Source organism: Macaca fascicularis, chromosome 15 (genome assembly GCF_037993035.2).
Source record: "Macaca fascicularis isolate 582-1 chromosome 15, T2T-MFA8v1.1".
Classification (NCBI taxonomy): Eukaryota; Metazoa; Chordata; class Mammalia; order Primates; family Cercopithecidae; genus Macaca; species Macaca fascicularis.
Genome location: NC_088389.1, coordinates 18,441,042 through 18,460,906, shown reverse-complemented (window position 1 = coordinate 18,460,906; position 19,865 = coordinate 18,441,042). Strand labels below are relative to the sequence as shown.

The following is a 19,865-nucleotide window of genomic DNA, read 5'->3' as shown; positions in this document are numbered from 1 at the left end:
TGGCTCATGCCTATGATTCTAGTACTTTGGGAGGCTGAGGCAGGATGATTGCTTTAAGCCAGGAATTCAAGACCACCCCAGGCAGCAAAGTGCTTGCAAAAAATTTGTGCCACTACAAAAAATGTTAAATATTAGCCAAGTGTGGTGACATGCACCTGTAGTTCTAGCTACTTTGGAGGCAGAGGTGGGAGGATCACTTAAGCCCAGGAGTTCAAGGCTGCAGTGAACTATGATTGCACAACCGCACTCCAACCTGAGCAACAGAGGGAGACCTAGTCTTAAAATAAATGAATAAAATTTGATGCTTAATGAGATAAACCCTCAAATAGCTACAAAACCCACCAACTTTCCCTAAGCAGTCTAGATAGCTGAGGTCATATCAGAATGATGCTAATCCAGAGTTATCTCCAATGCATGACTATACCTTGTCTTGTTATATACTGGACTGTCTAACAGGCGGCCATTAAAAATGGGCAAAAGATCTGAACAGCTCACCAAAGAACACAAACAGGTAACAAATAAGCATATGAAGATGCTCAACATGATGTCATTAGGGAATTACAAATTAAACAACAACATACCACTACACACCTATTAAAACAGCTAAAATTGAAAATACCGATAAAAACCAAATGCTGGTGAGGATTGGAGCAACAACTCTCATTCCTCACTGGTGGGAATGCCAAATGGTATGACCACTTTGGAAGACAGTTTGGCAGCGTCTTACATCATAGGCTTACCATACAATTTGGCAATCACACTCCTACATATTTGCCCAAATGAGCTGAAAACTTACATCCACATAAAAATCTGCACATGAATACTTATAGCGTCTTTATTCATAATTCCCAAAAATTAGAAGCAACCAAGATATCTTTCAATAGATGAATGAATAAATGAACTGTGGTAAATCCATGCAGTCGAATATTACTTAACAATAGTGAGAAATAAGTGTTACCACACAAAGGAACCTTAAATGCATACTGCTAAGTGAAAAAAGCTAGTCTGAAAAGGCTACATATGGTATGATTCCAACTAGATGGCATTCTGTAAAACGCAATACTATAGAGACAGAAAAAAAGCCAGTGGTTGCCAGCAGTGGTGGGTAGGGGTAAATAGATGGAGCACAGGACATTTTTAGGGCAGTGAAGCTATTCTGTGTGATACAACCATTAGAGCTGCACAAGAGTGAACCCTAATGTACAACTACTGACTTTTGTTAACAGTAATAATATTGGTTCATCAACTTTAACAAAGGTACCACACTAATGTAAGATATTAGTAACAGGAGTAAAATGAGGGATTGGAAGGATATATATGGGAACTCACTGTATTTTCTGTGCAAATTTTCTGTAAACCTAAAACTGCTCTAAAAAAAAGTCTATTAAAAATTTTTTTAAAAACAAAGCATTAAAAAAAGATAGTCTTTATAAAATGAAAATCACTTATATGAGTCAAAAAATAAAAACCTCACAAAATTATTAACATATCTAAAACAGAAGCAAAAGTAAAAGACTGAAGAAAGAGCAAAGAAGAGCAGGAAAAAAAAAAAGCTCAGATTGCTGAAATGAAGCAAACAGGCAAGACACAATCATAAACAGAACAAATAAGACCAGTTTATACTGAAGTAGAACTGATAATAAAGATATAAAACACATCAATCTTTATGTGAACTGAAATATATAAAGTGTAAACTCTTGGAATATTAGGAAAAGTTAACATAAACACACAAGAAAATGGCAACTTTAATGTATTTCTCTTAATCATCCATAGACCAAATAATAAAAAACCCTAAGATAATAGAAATAATTAATATTGACTTAATAAGTATATATTGAGGTCTATAACCTATAGAGAATAATTATTTCCAGAAACCATGGAATAGTTACCAAAAAATTATAGTATAGTAAGCATCCAAATATACATAAATCTCTTAGGGAAAAATTTTATAGTCCACATTTTCTGATCAAAATTCAATAAACAAGAATAACAAAGTCTAAATTTTAAAATTTGACCATTTAGAGATTGAAATTATTTCAGTTAGTTTCTTCCAAATGTTTTCCCCAAAATCAGTGCATCAAAACAAGCAGGAAATATGCCTAAATACCATATTCCAATCTTGCTCAAGAGTTAACAGACCTAAGAGTAAAGGAGGCCAAGAATTCCTGCCAAATTCTCCATTCCTTCACTGGGGCCAAAGTCTACTACTATAGACAGTTTACAAGGCACAGCAACAGGAGAAAAATATTCTTTTTTTTTTTCTGAGACAAAGTTTTGCTCTTGTTGCCCAGGCTGGAGTGCAATGGTGTGCTCTTGGCTCACTGCAACCTCCACCTCCCAGGTTCAAGTGATTCTCCTGCCTTGGCCTCCCAAGTAGCTGGGATTACAGGTGCCCGCCACCACCCCTGGCTAATTTTTGTATATTTTGTAGAGACAGAGTTTCACCATGTTGACCAGGATGGTCTTGAACTTCTGACCTCAGGTGATCCACCTGCCTTGGCCTCCCAAAGTGTTGGGATTACAGGCATGAACGAATGTGCCCAGCCCGAGAACAATATTCTTAAATGGTTTTCTTGACAACCAGGCTGAAATTGGTGGGCCACTCTTCACGTGCATCCAGCAATTCCCCCTCTGTGAATGAAAAGCTCTTTCACAGGGCCAACCCACTGGAAAAGACCAAATAAGGATCTATTCCAACACTAAGTACAAACAGGCTAGAAAGAAAATACCTCACATTACACTGCCTGACAGGAGGAGATCCCAGGGATTCACTTTATAGACTGTATTACACCAAACAAACCTGAGAAATCCAATGTCACCAAGAATTGTAAAAAATTTCAAAAGACCACAGTTTAAATTTGATGTAACTGTGTAATTCGAAATATGGAACAACTATTTAAAAATGTCAACGTGGAATATAAATAAGATGTCATCTCTGAACTTCAGAGGTTTACAAATTAGTACAAGAGATAATCTCTTATTTTGTTTTTAGAATTCTACATGTAAAGAAATTGTTAATTACATTGTTTGAATCTTCCTTATCCTTAGCAATTTTGGGTTTGCTTTGTTCATCAGTGTCTGATAGGAAGGTACTGAAATGTCCTGTTTTAATTATACATTATTCAATGCCTCTTTATAATTCCCTTAATATTTTGAGACTGTTATAGATGTGTTCACAGTCAGACCTATTATCTTAGTGGATTATTCTTTATTTCATTACATAGTTTACCAAAATATCTGTATTGGTATGCTTTTGCCTTAAATTCTACTATTTGAGTTACTTCCAAACGCTCCCCTCAATCTCCATCTCCCTTGGCCAAGTGAAATTGGAGGCTCTGGCCAATGGGAAAGGACAAGACAGAATAGCCACCTGACAGCTTTTGGACTGGGAAGGAACTAGGGAGGGAGGGGAGGGGTAACTCTGTGTCATTTTATTTTAGGTATATGGTGAACAGTATAACACTAAAAAATTGTTAAATTTCATAAATTATCTTCTAATAGGTGAGTAGTTTGTATTTATTGCAATTAATTATGTATTTGGACAAATCTACATCTTACTTTGTGTTGTTTCTTGCCTCTTTTCTCTGCTTTTTATTCTTCTTCCTTACCTTCTGTTGAATTGATACACTTTTATTCCCTATTTTTCCCTTTACTATTTAGAAAGCTATAGGATTTTTTCTTCTTTAGTAGTTACTCTTAAATGTTTAATAAAATGTGTGGCTAACATTCTCCTAAGTTTCACTTATATATTCATGTATCTAAAGTTATAAAGTCATTCTATTCTCTTAATCTGAACACAAGCTCAGGATGCTTTAGTTACCCACTGAACTCTTCCCTCCCATCTTCCATAATACAGTTGTCTAAAAGTTCAGATCACATTTTAAAACATACACACAAATTACTATCGAAGTTTTACTTTATAGTTAGTAGTTAACCAGATTAACCAACATATTTTATGAATTTCTTTGTCCACCACTATTTCTTGCAACAAATTCCTTTCCTCAGTGTTCAGCTTCTTTCTTGCTGAAGGACTCCTGAAGCGGTTCTTTAAACCAGCGGTTATCAGAGCATGGTATGTGGACCTCTAGAGGTCCCTAAGGCAAAAAATATTTTCATAATACCACTAAAACATCGTTTGCCTTTTTCACTGGGCTGACATTTACACTGACAGTGCAGAAGCAATTGTGGGCAAAATTACTGGCACCTTACAAGTCAAGGCAATGGCACCAAACTGCACTGGTAGTCACTGAATTCTTCACTGAGATGAATAGCAAAAAAGTAATACCATAAAGTCCAATTCCACCTAATGTTCTTCAAGCAGCAGCAAAAAATGATTACTTTTATTCAATTTCAGCCCTTATACACCTTTTAACATTCTGTACAAGAAATGGAACCACACACTTAAGGTACTTCTGCATCGTTAAGTGTGACCACTGTCTTGAGAGAAAAAGCATGTGTGCAAGCTGGACTAACCACTTTCTCCAGGAAATAACATTTTAACCTAAAAGAACAATTGATAAGTTACGGTTAATCAGGTTTGGGTATCTGATTACCATTTTTTGAAAATCATAGAAGTGAGTCAGTCACTTTAAGGAAAACAATGGACTACGTTTACTATCAACTATAAAATTTGAGCCTGTAAGTAAAATTAAGAATTTTCATATGTCCACCACTGTAAGCTTCACAGCTTCCCAATGCTCAGATTTTCTTGATAAGATTGGCGGTAATATCAATAAATGTAATTTTTTTTTTTTGAGACGAAGTCTTGCTCTGTCACCTAGGCTGGAGTGGAGTGGCGTGATCTCAGCTCACTGCGACCTCCACCTCCCGGGTTCAAGTGATTCTCCAGCCTCAGCCTCCTGAGTAGCTGGGATTACAGGCAAGCGCCACCAAGCCCGGCTAATTTTTGGATTTTTAGTAGAGATAGGGTTTCACCATGTCAGTCAGGTTGGTCTCAAACTCTTGACCTCATGATCCACCCACCTCGGCCTCCCAAAGTGCTGGGATTACAGGCATGAGCCACTACACCCGGCCAAATGTGAATTTTTGATACTGCATAATCAAATGTGACATTCTGAAAGATCTGCATAACTCAATGATTTTCCAAATGATTAATATATGATGTTACAAAATTATGCATGGGTAAAAGATTCATTCAAAGTGTTAACTCGACCAACAGATTTTAATGGAACAGAATAAATATAAAAAGTTCACCGATAGGAGTCTCAGACTCCACATTACAACTCTGAGGCCACAACTTCTTCCTATACACTTAGCCAAAGCAGCATGATGCAATGCATTAAATACAGAGCAGCTACCTTCTAGTGAGACAAACAGTAAAGAAATTTATAAAAATATAAAATAATGCCACTTTTCTCATGAAATTTTTTTTCGTTTTGGAAAATATAGTTTTTAAAATAAAAATATTTGTGAACATGCAACATATTTATTAACTTATTTTATCTTTAGGAGACAGAGTCTCGCTCTGTCGCCCAAGCTGGAGTACAATGGTGCGATCTCAGCTCACTACAACCTGCGCCTCCTGGGTTCAAGTGATTCTCTCACCTCAGCCTCCCAAGTAGCTGGGATTACAGGCACCACCACACCCAGCTAATTTTTGTATTTTTAATAGAGACGGGGTTTCACCAGGTTGGCCAGGCTGGTCTTGAACTCCTGACTTCAAGTGATTTGCTCTCCTGGGCCTCCCGAAGTGCTAGCATTATAGGCGTGAGTCACCATGCCTGGCCTATTTTAAATTAAAAAATATTTTAAACTTTTCTCAGAATTAATTTCTACTATGATAAATATTGACAGGTATTACTCATATAAACAAAAGATCTTTGGGGTCCTCAATAATTTTTAAGAGTATAAAGTGGTCACATGACCAAAAAGTTTAAGAACCAGCTACTTTTTTTTTTTTTTTTTTGAGACGGAGTCTTGCTCTGTCGCCCAGGCTGGGGTGCAGTGGCCGGATCTCAGCTCACTGCAAGCTCCACCTCCCAGGTTTACGCCATTCTCCTGCCTCAGCCTCCTGAGTAGCTGGGACTACAGGCACCCGCCACCTCGCCCGGCTAGTTTTTTGTATTTTTTAGTAGAGATGGGGTTTCACCGTGTTAGCCAGGATGGTCTCGATCTCCTGACCTCGTGATCCACCCGTCTCGGCCTCCCAAAGTGCTGGGATTACAGGCTTGAGCCACCGCGCCCAGCCAGGAACCAGCTACTTTAAATGAAAGAACATGTGTGGTAAAATCTCATGGTCTTCGTCAATAAATGCCTTGAAAAATCATCATAAAATGGGGTTATAATTATTTTTCCTCAGCACTCTGAAGGCATACCAATGACTTCTAGCATCTTCTGTGGCTGATACAGAATCTGTTGTTAGTCCTGCTGTGGTTCCTTTGTCAGGAATATTTGTCATCTCTCTGGTAACCTTTACAACCTGCACTTCCTCTATACCCTTGATACTCTCCAGTTTCACTACAATGTATCCAGGTATGAATGAGCATTTATTTCTGCTGTTTGGCACATGGAAAGTGCTTAAAAAAAAAAAAAAAGGACTGTTTGATTTTGTTGTTGTTGTTCTTTGCTTGTTTTCTTGAGACGGAGTCTCACTCTGTTGCCCAGGTTGGAGTGCAGTGGCATGATTTCAGCTCACTGCAACCTTCACCTCTCGGGTTCAAGCAATTCTCCTGCCTCAGCCTCCTGGGTAGTTTGGACTATAGGCACGTGCCACCATATGCAGCTAATTTTTGTATTTTTAGCAGAGACAGGGTTTTACTACGTTGGCCAAGCTGGTCTTGAACTCCTGACCTTAAGTGATCCTCCCACCTCAGCCTCCTAAAGTGCTGGGATTACAGGCATGAGCCACCATGCCCGGTCTGTTTTTTAAATTTTTATTTTTGAAATGATTATAGTCTCACAGGAAGTTGGGAAAATGGTGCATAGAGTCCCCTGAATCTTTCACTCAGATTTCCCCGGTGGTGACATAATTGTAGTCCAGTATCAACACCAGGGAAATTGACACTGGTGCAATACTGTTAAGTCTATAGACATTACTCAGGAAACAACAGGTGCTGGAGAGGATGTGGAGAAATAGGAACGCTTTTACACTATTGGTGGGAGTGTAAACTAATTCAACCATTGTGGAAGACAGTGTGGCAATTCCTCAAGGATCTAGAACTAGAAATACCATTTGACCCAGCAATCCCATTACTGGGTATATACCCAAAGGATTATAAATCATGCTACTATAAAGACACATGCACACGTATGTTTACTGTGGCACTATTCACAATAGCAAAGACTTGGAATCAACCCAAATGTCCATCAATGATAGATTGGATTAAGAAAATGTGGCACATATACACCATGGAATACTATGCAGCCATAAAAAAGGATGAGTTCATGTCCTTTGTAGGGATATGGATAAAGCTGGAAACCATCATTCCGAGCAAACTATCACAAGGACAGAAATCTAAACACTGCATGTTCTCACTCATAGGTGGGAACTGAACAATGAGGACACTTGGACACAGGGCAGGGAACATCACACACTGGGGCCTGTCGTGGCATAGGGTGAGGAGGAGGGATGGCATTAAGTGAAATACCTATTGTAAATGACGAGTTAATGGGTGCAGCAAACCAACATGGCACATGTACACATATGTAACAAACCTGCATGGTGTGCACATGTACCCTAGAATTTACAGTATATATACATTAAAAAAAAGACTATAGACATTACTCACTTTTCGCCAGTTTTTACATGTACTTGTGTGTGTGTCCTGTAGTTCCACACACTGGATTACATGTATATATTTGTGTAATCATCACCAGGATACAAAACTGTTCCATCATGACAGAGCAGCTCTTTTTCACCACCCGTTTATAGGTGGACTACCTCCCTAACACTGTGCCTGTCCTCTGGCAACCACTCAATTGTTCTCCATCTCTATACTTTTGTCATTTTGAGGATGTTACATAAATGGAATCGGGTGACATGAAACTTTTAGAGATTGGCTTTTTGCACTACGTGAACCCACCCAAGTCACTGCATGCATGAAAATGGTTTGTTCCTTTTCTCTTGATAGTAGTATTACTTGGTATGGATGTACCACAATGTTTAACCATTTACCTGCTGAAGGACATTTAGGTTGTTTCCAGTTTTAAGTACAAATAAGGCTGATATAAACATTTGTATACAGGTTTTTATGTGAATATAAGTTTTCACTGCTCTGGAATAAATGCCTAAGAGGGCAATTGCTGGGTTGTATGGTAAATTAATGTTTAGCTTTATAAGAAACTGCCGAAGTATTTTCGAGAATTACTATACCATTTTACATTATCAACAGAAATGATACAGTTTCTCTATATCCTTGCCAGCAATTGGTGTCATCACTATTTTTTATTTCAGCCATTCTAATAGCGTGTGGTTTTCATTTGCATTTTCCTGATGGCGAATGTTGCTGAGCATCTTTTCACGTGCTCATCTGCCATCTGCATGTATATCCTCTTCAGTGATAGGCCTGTTTACGCCTTTGCCCACTTTCTGATCAACTGTCTAAACTTTTCACTGTTTTCAGTTCTTTACATATTCTACATATGTCTTTAGCCAGATACGTGGTTTACAAATATTTCCTTCCAGTGTGTAGCTTGTCCTTTCATCCTCTTAACAGGGTCTTTTGCAGAGTAACTATTTTTAATTTTAATGAAATCTAACTTGCTCTAGGTTTTCTCCTGTTTTTTTTCCTACATTTTACATTTAAGTTGTGATTTTTAATTAATACAAGATATGTGATTTAGGTTGGGTTTTTTTCAGCTTATAGAAGTTCAATTGGTCCAGGACCGTTAAAAAAAAAAAAAAAAAAAAGTCTCTTCTTCCGCCATTTAATTAACATGTGTTTTTTAACATCAAACCCACTCATATCTGTCATCAGTTCTGTGAAATTCTTTGGCATTATCTCTTCAAATATTGCTTCTCTGCTATTCCCTTCCTTCTCCACTTCACACGTGGGAGCCTTTGAATCTTTCCTCCATCTCTCTTATCTTTCATTCTTTGTACCTCTTTATCTCTTTGTACTATTTCCTAGGTTGAATTCCTCAGTATCAACTGTCTTTCAACTCATTCTCTCTTGAACTGTGACCAGTCTAGAGTTTATCCCAATTGTATTGTATTAATACAATTATTAACACAATTAGCTGTGTACACAACTAGCTGTGTAACCCTGGGCAAGTTCCTCTCTTGATTTCAGTGCCTGCCCTAAGTAATGTTTTAATTTAATACAATTGTATTAATAATTGTATTTTATATTTCCAGTACTGTACTTTTAATTGGTTCTTTTCTAAATTCAAATTTGCCTGCTTTTGTTTCATAATTTCCTAAAAGTTAACCATGAATGTTATTCCTTCCTTCATCTGTTTGGTGATCTTAAACATATTTATTTGAAATTAATTTTCAGATTGCTTTACTATATTCTGTTCCCAAATTAATCTCCTGATTGTCTGTGTTTCTTGGTACTAGCTATCCTTGTGTGCTTTGGAATTTTAATTTGCTGAGCTCTTCTGGAATGAGAACCCTTGCTTGCTCTCTCTCTCTACTCACTGTCAGTGCTTTTACACATATTGCCACCACCCTCTACTCTCATCCAAACAGAGGCCTCCAGACCAGAATCAGGTCTTACACTGACAGCTCAAGGTTCCTGTAATACGAGGGTAACATAAACCCAGCCATGCCACAGTCAGGTCCTGGTTGCACTGCTCTCTCTATTCCCCGGCACCCCAGAAACACAGACCCAAGCAACCTTGTTCAGCTTCTTTTCATAGGTATGACAGTCTCACCCCAGCTTCTAGTTTCTGTCATTTCCTCTCGTCCCCATCCAGGGATGCAGTTCCTTTGGTCCCATACCCTCACATAGTATTTCCCACTCTTTTTGACACCATGACATATGGAGAAAATAACATTTGCACAGTACACAGCTAGATGGATGAGACTGTTTCTTTACCAGGAATGACTGGCGGAGGGCTCTGATCATCACCCATGCCCTGACTAGCTGCCCTGAAGCTTGAGAAAAATCAGTATTTCATACACTGGTAAACTCATCCACAGCATGCTCTCAGGACAATAATATCCTAAATAATGGACTCCTAGCACTCTCTGCCTGTTTCTGTAGTTGGTTCTATTTCTAGTCCACCAGGATGCTTATCTTGCTATTAAAGTACAAATATGTTAATAGCATTTCATTTACTAATTATGTATTTGGAGCAGAATATATAATTTAAAGCACGAACTTAAAGGTGCATCATAACCATGCTTTTCCCTCTGTTGGAATGCCCTCCTCTCAACCTGTCTACGTGACTTTTTCCTACTGCTCCCTCAGGTTTCAGTTTAGATGTCATTTAATCAAGGGAGATTTTCACGACGCCATTTTCACCCCAAATGTGGGGTTAGATCTCCTTGTAAGCACCTGATTTTACATGTAATTGTATTGTGTTGTTATTATCTATTTACCTTAAACAGAAAGCTCCCTGATGGCAGGAACTGCCTCTTTCACTTCTGTATTTCCAGAACTAGCACAGTGACCGCAGTAAGTACAAACTCAATAAATATTTTCATTTCACCTATATCAGAGTTCCATGGCGGAGAGGATAATGTGATAGTGAAGATATGGAGCTCTGGAGTCAGAGATTGTTGGTTTTAATACTAATTCTACCACTTATTGTGTGATTTAAGAAAGCTACTTAGCCTCTCTAAGTTTAGTTTCCTCATCTATAAAATGTACATCACAGTTCAACTCCTATCTCCTATCTCTGTTACTTACTAGCTGTGTAACCCTGGGCAAGCTCCTCTCTTGATTTCAGTGCCTGCCCTAAGTAATGTTTTAAGAATCACATCAAAGGCCGGGTGCGGTGGCTCACGCTGGTAATCCCAGCACTCTGGGAGGCCGAGGCAGGCAGATCACGAGGTCATGAGATAGAGACCATCCTGGCTAACACGGTGAAACCCCGTCTCTACTAAAAATACAAAAAATTAGCCGGGCGTGGTGGCAGGTGCCTAAAGTCCCAGCTACTCGGGAGGCTGAGGAAGGAAAATGGCGTGAACCCGGGAGACAGACCGTGCAGCGAGCCAAGATCGTGCCACTGCACTCCAGCCTGGGCGACAGAGCGAGACTCTGTCTCAAAAAAAAAAAAAAAAAAAAAGGCCAGGCGCAGTGGCTCAAACCTGTGATCCCAGCACTTTGGGAGGCCGAGACGGGCGGACCACGAGGTCAGGAGGTCGAGACCATCCTGGCTAACACGGTGAAACCCCGTCTCTACTAAAAAAAAATACAAAAAACTAGCTGGGCGAGGTGGCGGGCGCCTGTAGTCCCAGCTACTCGGGAGGCTGAGGCAGGAGAATGGCGCGAACCCGAGAGGCGGAGCTTGCAGTGAGCTGAGATCCGGCCACTGCACTCCAGCTTGGGCGACAGAGCGAGACTCCGTCTCAAAAAAAAAAAAAAAAAAAAAATTAAAAAATTACATCAGACAACATCTATAAAGTCATCAGTTCTGTGACACCTTTTCCTGTTTCCTTGTTCCCACTTCATGCAGAAAAAGGAGGACCTCACAGCTCACCCTTGAGGAGTGGTGCTGACTGAACCATTTTCTAAGCCTAGGTGGCATCTTGCTGAAAGGCTTTCTCTGCCACCAGAGCTTTGTGTCCACAACCCATTCAGGCAAAGTGGAGGGCGATGTCAATAAGAATTTGAAAAAATGATTTTATGTGTCATATTTAATTTACCTAAAGAAATTTAATATACCTAAAGAAAAATAAAAACAACTAACTACTGGACTGGATCATGCTAACTCCGAAAATGTGAGAGGGGAAGAGAACATCTCCCTCCTTTTTTTTTTTTTTTGACACGGAGTCTCACTCTGTCACCAGGCTGGAGTGCAGTGGCGCGATCTCGGCTCACTGCAACTTCCGCAGTGATTCTCAAGCGATTCTCCTGCCTCAGCCTCGTGAGTAGCTGGGATTACAGACGGTCGCCACCATGTCTGGCTAATTTTTGTATTTCAGTAGAGAAAGGGTTTCACTATGTTGGCCAGGCTGGTCTCAAACTCCTAACCTCAGGTGATCCACCCACCTCGGCCTTCCAAAGTGCTGGGATTACAGGTGTGAGCCCCTGCGCCCAGCTGAGAGTCAAATTTTAAAATGAAGGCATCTACTACATTTTGCTGTGTTCTAAATACTACTGCTGGAAAGAACATGTAAAACTAGAAGAGAATGCCTGTCATAAGAAATTCAAGTAGGGGAGAGGCAATGTAGCAAAGCACTTTAAAGTTCAAATTATAATGTAGAGGCATAGAGAGCCTACTTTCAAGCACTACATTTTAAATATAATTATTTAATGAAGAACAGAGCCTAGTGACTGAGAGAAAATTAGAGCCATTAACTGATAAAGAAAACTAAAATTCAGACCAAAGGTTCTATAGAAGGCAGAAGGAAATAATGCAAAAACCTTGGCATCAAACAGACCTGGAATCAAATCCTGACTCTGCCATCTCTCACTGTGCAACCTTCAGCCAGTAACAGCTCTGAACCTGAGCTTCCACCGCTGCAGAATGAGGATCATTACCCTCGCCTCTCAGGGAGCTGGGAGGATCAAACGAGATTCCAGATACCAGCTATGAAGTGCCCAGCCCAGTGCCCAATGCATAGTTGGTGTTCCACAAACATCAATCCCCTCCCATTCCCTTCCAGGTTGCTTTATTAGCAGGGATCATAAAAGGGTTTGGAAATTACTAAAAATCCATGTTCTCGTGTCTATAATTCACAAACTTCTAAGTTTATTTTGCGAGCTGATTCTCTGAGATGCACAGGCGCAAGACCTGGTGAGCACCCAGAGCTGGATCAGTGCAGAGGTGTGTGGTTCCAGGCCAATGCCTAGAAGGACTGACCAGCCTAGAAGACACCTTGGGTGGCCAAGAGACCGCGAGAAACTAGAGCAGCCAAAAAGAGAATGGATTACTTGAGCTTCGGCTCCCGTCCTTCGCTTGTGTACTGCCAGCATATGAGCCCAATCAGGTCCTGCACCCTGGCGCTGGCCATTGTCACCACGGTCATTGGCAGCAGTCTGTCCTGGCTCGAGTGCAGAGGGAGGTAGACATCGATCTTCTTGGTTGCCGTTGTACCTACATGACCCTGTGGACAGAGCACACACGTAAGAGCAAAGCACACTGCCACAGTTATACAGACCCTATGCACAGCCATTTTTCATCCTTGCTATACAGACCTGCTGTGAGCGTGGAATGGTCCCAAAGTGGAAACACTGTCGAGTTTCAAGGATGTTTTTTTCCTTAAATTTTCATTTTCTAATAAACTAATGGATTGGGATCTGCCAGCAGGAAGGTAAATGGGCGCTACAACTAAGAGTAACAAATAAGCGTGGTGAGCAGAATTGGTGTTTGGTGTTAGGAGGCTGGCCAGGCTACTAACTCAGTGTGTCCTTGGACCTTAGCACTAGGTGCCTCTCTGGCAACTGCCTCGTCCCTCCTTGAGACAATGAGATGAGCTGCCTGGGAAGCTGCCATACTCTCCCAGGAAGGATTTAGGCCCGCAGCGCTGAAACAAGTGCTTGCCTTCTCAGAGACTATGGGGGCTAGTTCCACTACACAGTACATCTGTTTCCTTCAGTACCACACAGGTTCAAGGGCCCTTTGGTCCTCCATTATCGCCCTAACTACCATCCCCACACTGCTGAATATATTCCCACTCCCTCACACACACACCTGCCACTCCTCCCGCCTGTGTGTTCCACTCTGCCCTCCAGAGCTCCTGTGCTAATCAGCAAACACCCATAAATCCCAGCTGCTTTTTAAAACCATTTCCTCTACCTCTTGGACTTCACTGAACCTGCTGTTGACGATACTGCCTCCTCTGCTGTCCTGTTAAAAGAGGACTGCTTTTTTTTTTTTTTTTAAATAATCCCTGCACCCTCAAGGCACGCAAGAGTAGGTATCCTTGTCCCGCTAACACTTCCAATCTAGTACTTTCTCTTTCATGAAAAAATCCTTGTTCTTTTGAGACCCAGGCCATCCAACAACACTATCCTCTCCCCCTCCTTTTGTGTTTCTGTTATCCGCCAACCTTCTGGCCATTCCCCTCCCTCACAGAAGGCTTGCACGCTGGCTCAGTCTTCCTTCCCACCCATGCAATATGTTCACTACACAGAGTATATAGAAAAGTGTCACAGAAAACGAGTTCAAATCAGAACACTTGATTGTCCCTCACTCCCTCCTATCCCAAGTCACAACAACAGCCCCCCTTATTTTAATAATATGTGCTGCCACCACTAAGCCAGCTGCTCATCTCAACAGTCTTGATGCTTCTTCCTCCCTCACACTGCCTATCTACTCTATTAGGAAGTTCTAACATCTCTACTTCAAAAATACATTTCAATGGGGAAAGTATAGTCTTTTCAACAAATGATGCTGGGACAAGTGGATAGCCAGATGCAAAAGAATGAATTTGGGCTCCTGCCTCATACCACATACAAATATCAATTCAAAATAAATCAAAGATCTAGATATAACAGGCAAAACTATAAAATTCTTAAAAGGAAACAGGTGTAAATCTTCATGACTTTGGATTAGGCAATGATTTCTTTAATATGACACCAAAAGCATAAACAACAAAAGAAATAAATTGAACTTCATTAAAATTAAAAACTTTTGTGCCTAGGCCAGGCACAGTGGCTCACACCTGTAATCCCAGCACTTTGGGAGGCCAAGGTAGGCAGATCACTTGAGGTCAGGAGTTTGAGACCAACCTGGCCAACATGGTGAAACCCCCTCTCTACTAAAAATACAAAAATTAGCCAGGCTTGGTGGCGGGCACCTGTAGTGCCAGCTGCTGGGGAGGCTGAGGTAGGAGAATTGCTTGAATCTGGGAGGCAGATGTTGAAATGAGCCAACATCATGCCACTGCACTCCAGCCTGGGCGACAGAGTGAGACTCCACTCAAAACAAAAACAAACAAGAACAACTTTTGTGCCTTAAGAATACTATTAAGATAGTAAAAAGATAATCAAAAGAAAGGCAGAAAATATTCACAAATCATACATCTGGTAAGGCTCTACTATCTAGAATATGTTAAGAAGTCTTATAACTCAACAAGAAGACAAAATTTTTTAATGGGCAAAGATTTGAACAGACATTTCTCCAAAGAAGATATACAAATGACCAATAAACACATGAAAATTGTTCCATATCATTAAACATAATGTAAATTACTTCTTACCCACTAGGGTGGCTATAATTTAAAAAAAGCAAAAACTCCAAACAACAACCCAAAATCCCTAAAAATAGCAAGGATTTGTGAGGATATGGAGAAACTGGAATCCTCAGACACTGTCAGTGGGAATGATGCAGTCACTGTGAAAATGTTCAGCAGTTTCTCAAAATGAAACATAGAATTATCATATGACCAAGCGATTCCATTCCTAGGTATATACTCCAGAGAACTAGAAACATATGCTCACATTAAAACCTGGACAAATGTTCACAGCAGCATTATTTATAATAGCCAAAGAATGAAAACCACCCAAATGTCCACTAACTAATGAATGGATAAACAAAATCCATACAATAGAATATTATTCAGCCATGAGAAAGAAAGAAGTACTGATACACACAACATGGATGCACCATGAAAACATGCTAAGAGAAGGAAACCAGACATGAAAAGCCACTACTGTATGAACCCATTTATATGAACTGTTCAGAACAGGCAAATCCGTAGAGACAGAAAATAGATTAGTGATTGGCAGAAGATGACAGGGGTGGGAAATTGGGAGGTATGAGGTTTCTTTTGGGGGTGATGGTAATGTGCTGAAATTGGCAGTAACAGTTCATAACATTGTTAATATATTAAATACCACAGAAGTGTACACTTTAAAATGGGTAAAATGGTAAATTTTATGTAATGTTTTATCTTAAGAAAAAAAGTGAAAAATACGTATTTCAAAACCATCTCACTTCTCTCCATTTCCACTGCCACCAAAATTGCCATCAGGTCTCACCTGAACTATTGTAACAGGTCCCAAATTATCCTACAGTACTTTTGCTTTATCTGATTTGTTCTCTACACACAAGTTAGATCTGTTTTTTAAACTCAGATTTGATCATACTATATCCTGTTTAAATTCCTTCGATGAGTGGCTCCCAAACACTGTGAACAAAATCCAAACTCCTTGCAACATCCAACAAAGCATGGCATGATCTGGCCCCGTCTACCTCTTTTAACATCATCCACTGCCACTCCCCCACCTGCTCATCAGACTTCGGCTACACCGGCCTTCTGGAAGCACCCTCAATATACCAGCATGTGTGCCTGTGTGTACCTTGCTTGCATTTCCCACTTCCCAGGGCTTAGCAGGTGCTGTTCACTGTATCTAGAGAGGCTCTTTTTCATGGCTTTGCATGTGTGACTCCTCATCCTCTAACGTGTGCCCTTGGGAGGTTACTTAATCTCTCTATGCTTCTGTTTCTTCATATGTAAGAGGAGGAGAATGGTAGGACCTACCTATCATAAGACCCTTATGATAATTATTATTACTTATTATTAATTATTATTATACAGGGCTCAGCTGTCACTGTTAACACTCCTTTTACAGTTATTCTCTCACACATATCCTGTTCATTTCCTTTAGAGCGTTTCACAATTGAGATGATTTATTTATGTACATCTTTAGTGTATGCTTTTGCCACGAAGTTTCCTCTGAACTTCCATGAGAGCAATGTTAATGTCTGCTTTGTTTACTGTTCCATACATAATGCCTGGCCCTGTGCCTGGCACACAGAAGACCCTGAGGAAAAAATCTGTTGAACTACAGAATGAATGTATGAATGACTCAAGTGCCTGCCAGGACACATGGTAGGAACTGAATAATGTTAGTTTTCTCCATCCCTCTTGCCCTTCCTCTATGGGTCCATTTCCTGGTCATAGGTGAAAGTGGAGGGACTTGACCAATTATGTGGTTCCATCTTTAACTCTATAATTCTACCATTCTGAGGTGAAAAAGGTCAGTACAGGGAAAGGAAATAAATGAAGTCAGTTTAAAAAACATTTTTAGAGTAATTCCACTTTGCATATAATCCAGCATCCATCATTAGCTCGACTGATTTTTTTTCCCTCAGTCTCATCTGTATGTTATAAAGCAACTAGTAAAAATATAATTATCCTACATAATGCATGCACCCACACTTGCGCTCTCTTGCACATGTGCACTCTTTTTCTCTCTCGTACGCAATCACATGTGGGCACACACACATTCCCTTGCATGGTTTTCAGCTCTTAAATAATAATTTCAATGGCTAACAAAGACTTCACTAAATAACAAGTGTTTTGGCCTGGTCAGGCAGGTAAAGGGTTACAATGCAAACAGTGGGAATCTTTCTGGAGTGGGTTGATAGCCCTCATATTACCCTCCTTTTCAGACCAAGATCAGTTGCTTGTCACTGCTCTCTCTTTTTATTTCTGTTTATTCCTCTTCCTCCTGAAGCACTAGAACTAAGGAGCTATAGGGATCACAATATCTCAAGATATGAAGACTCAACAAGATGACAAATGTGAATGTCCTTCATAAACTGTAGGTGCTTTAGAAATGCACAGCAGATGCCAGAAAGGGCCTCTGTGTTGAAATTAGACCCATTTCTATTACTCAAGCCTACTACAAGGTCACATGAGGCCAAGAACGGGTACTGCAGGAACCCTAGTAATATTGATTATTGTAACAAGAGCTAGCATTTAGGCCAGGTGCAGTGGCTCACGCCTGCAATCCCAGCACTTTGGGAGGAAAAGGCGAGTGGATCACCTGGGGTCAGGAGTTCGAGACCAGCCTGGACAACACGGTGAAACCCTGTCTCTACTAAAAATACAAAAATTAGCCGGGTGTGGTGGCAGTCACCTGTAATCCCAGCTACTGAGGAGGCTGAGGGAGGAGAATCACTTGAAACTGGAAGGCGGAAGTTGCAGTGAGCCGAGATGGCGCCACTGAACTCCAGCCTGGGCAACAAGAGCGAAACTCTGTCTCAAAAAAAAAAAAAAAGCGGGGGTGAGGGGGGCTAGCATTTACTGAGAGCTGTTAAGTAAACTCTGCTAAATGTTTGCCTAATTATATCATTTAATTCATACAATAACTCTAAGAAATAGGGTTCTATCATAACCTTTTTTTTTTTTGAGAAAGAGTCTTGCTCTGTTGCCCAGACTGGAGTGCAGTGGCACAATCTCAGTTCAATGCAACCTCCACCTCCCAGGTTCAAGCAATTCTTGGGCCTCAGCTACCCAAGTAGCTGAGATTGCAGGCACATGCCACCACACCCAGCTACTTTCTGTATTTTTAGTAGAGACAAGGTTTTGCCATGTTGGCCAGGCTGGTCTCGAACTCCTGACCTCAAATGATCGGCCCGCCTTGGCCTCCCAAAATGCTGGGATTACAGGCGTGAGTGACCACAACCTGGCGTAATCTTTGCATTATAGCTGAGAAAACCAAGGCTTATAAGGCTACAGTCATCTGCTCAACATCCAATAACCAAGGTGGAAGAGCCAAGATTCAAACCTGTCAGCCTGACTCCAAAGGCCCTACTGTAAACACCAATGCCTTCTTTCCCTGGACTCATTCTAAATGTAATCAATTCCTACTCTTGAAGGCTTGAAAATCATCTCCCTCTTCTTTTCCCCACAAACCTCAGGAAAGCTTTGCCTGAGGAGCTGCTCGAGGAGAGTAGTTAGAAGACGGAGACTCCAGGAAACCCTGCCACTGTGAGTTGACTGAAGGGCAGTAACCACTGTTTACGAAACGAGGACAGATAGTTATATGGTACTCATATGAGTACCATAGAGTACTCTTCTCTATTTACTCTAAAGAGTAGAGTACTCTTCACTATCCTCTATTTCATAGTAAAATAGAAAGTGGGGCAAAAACTGTTGGAATAAACATGATAGATGCTTATTAAATGAATGAAGCACTTTATATCTTTTTAATCTTCTAATTCCATCTTGAGGAACTGATGATGGGAAAAGTGCCTTGCACACTGAAATTACATATTTTTTAATAAGGAGACTGTCTTCTGAAAAAGCTCAAGGTGGTGGCAGTTAGCTCTAATAGTCCCTATGTTACAGTATTTAGAAGGAATCATCTAAAACATAAAATAATCCATCAACATAATAAAATGTAATTAACTTATTTTAAAAAATGGTGATCGAAGGATTAAAAGTATTCATCACATATCAAGGCAAGCAATATTCCAAAGATGTCTAAATATGAAAAAGCAACTAGCAATGAACAAAGATTGTATCCTACAGTTTCACTGCATGGCAAATTTATGTGTTCCACCACACAGGACCGGGGAAATGGCGGCATATTTAGAGCACAGGGAAGGGGGCAACACAGAGAAAGTGTTGCCACAGGGAAACTGGCTTAGCTTTATGTTCCTCATTCTCTCATGCATTCAACAAACACCAGCTGAAACATCATGCTGGGCTCCGAAAACAAAGTCCGCTGACATACAACGCAGACCAGACCCTCACCAAACTGTTCTGCTGAAGGTCTCACTGTACAATGTCACGAAAGCTTTAAGAAGGGGAAAGTCCAGTCTGTCAAGAGAGCCCAGAAGCAACTCAGGCTAAAGGGGGCTAGTGAAGGCCTCTTAGATACAAAAATGTACCCTTTCATCCTTTTTCTTACCCAAGAAAAAGATGCTTATTGTATTTACTGACTATGCCAATACACCAAAAGGTGACTAGGAGTTCCCTCTGAGACATGGGATTATCAGTGATTTTAATTTTCTGGTTTATAGTTTTCTGTATTTTCTATAATATACATGTA

General features: G+C 40.4%; 1 protein-coding gene across 18 annotated transcripts in view; it reads right to left on the bottom strand.

Annotated features, from left to right (window-relative positions):
* Window positions 1-19,865, bottom strand: part of MAPKAP1 (MAPK associated protein 1) — a 271,024-nt gene that overhangs the window by 136,130 nt on the left and 115,029 nt on the right. For all 18 annotated transcript variants that reach the window (XM_074016541.1, XM_074016545.1, XM_005582208.5 and 15 more), the window contains one exon: window positions 13,008-13,180. In XM_074016541.1, coding sequence (XP_073872642.1) covers window positions 13,008-13,102 — 95 coding nt within the window. In that variant the 5' untranslated portion in view covers window positions 13,103-13,180. The remainder of the gene's footprint in view (window positions 1-13,007; window positions 13,181-19,865) is intronic.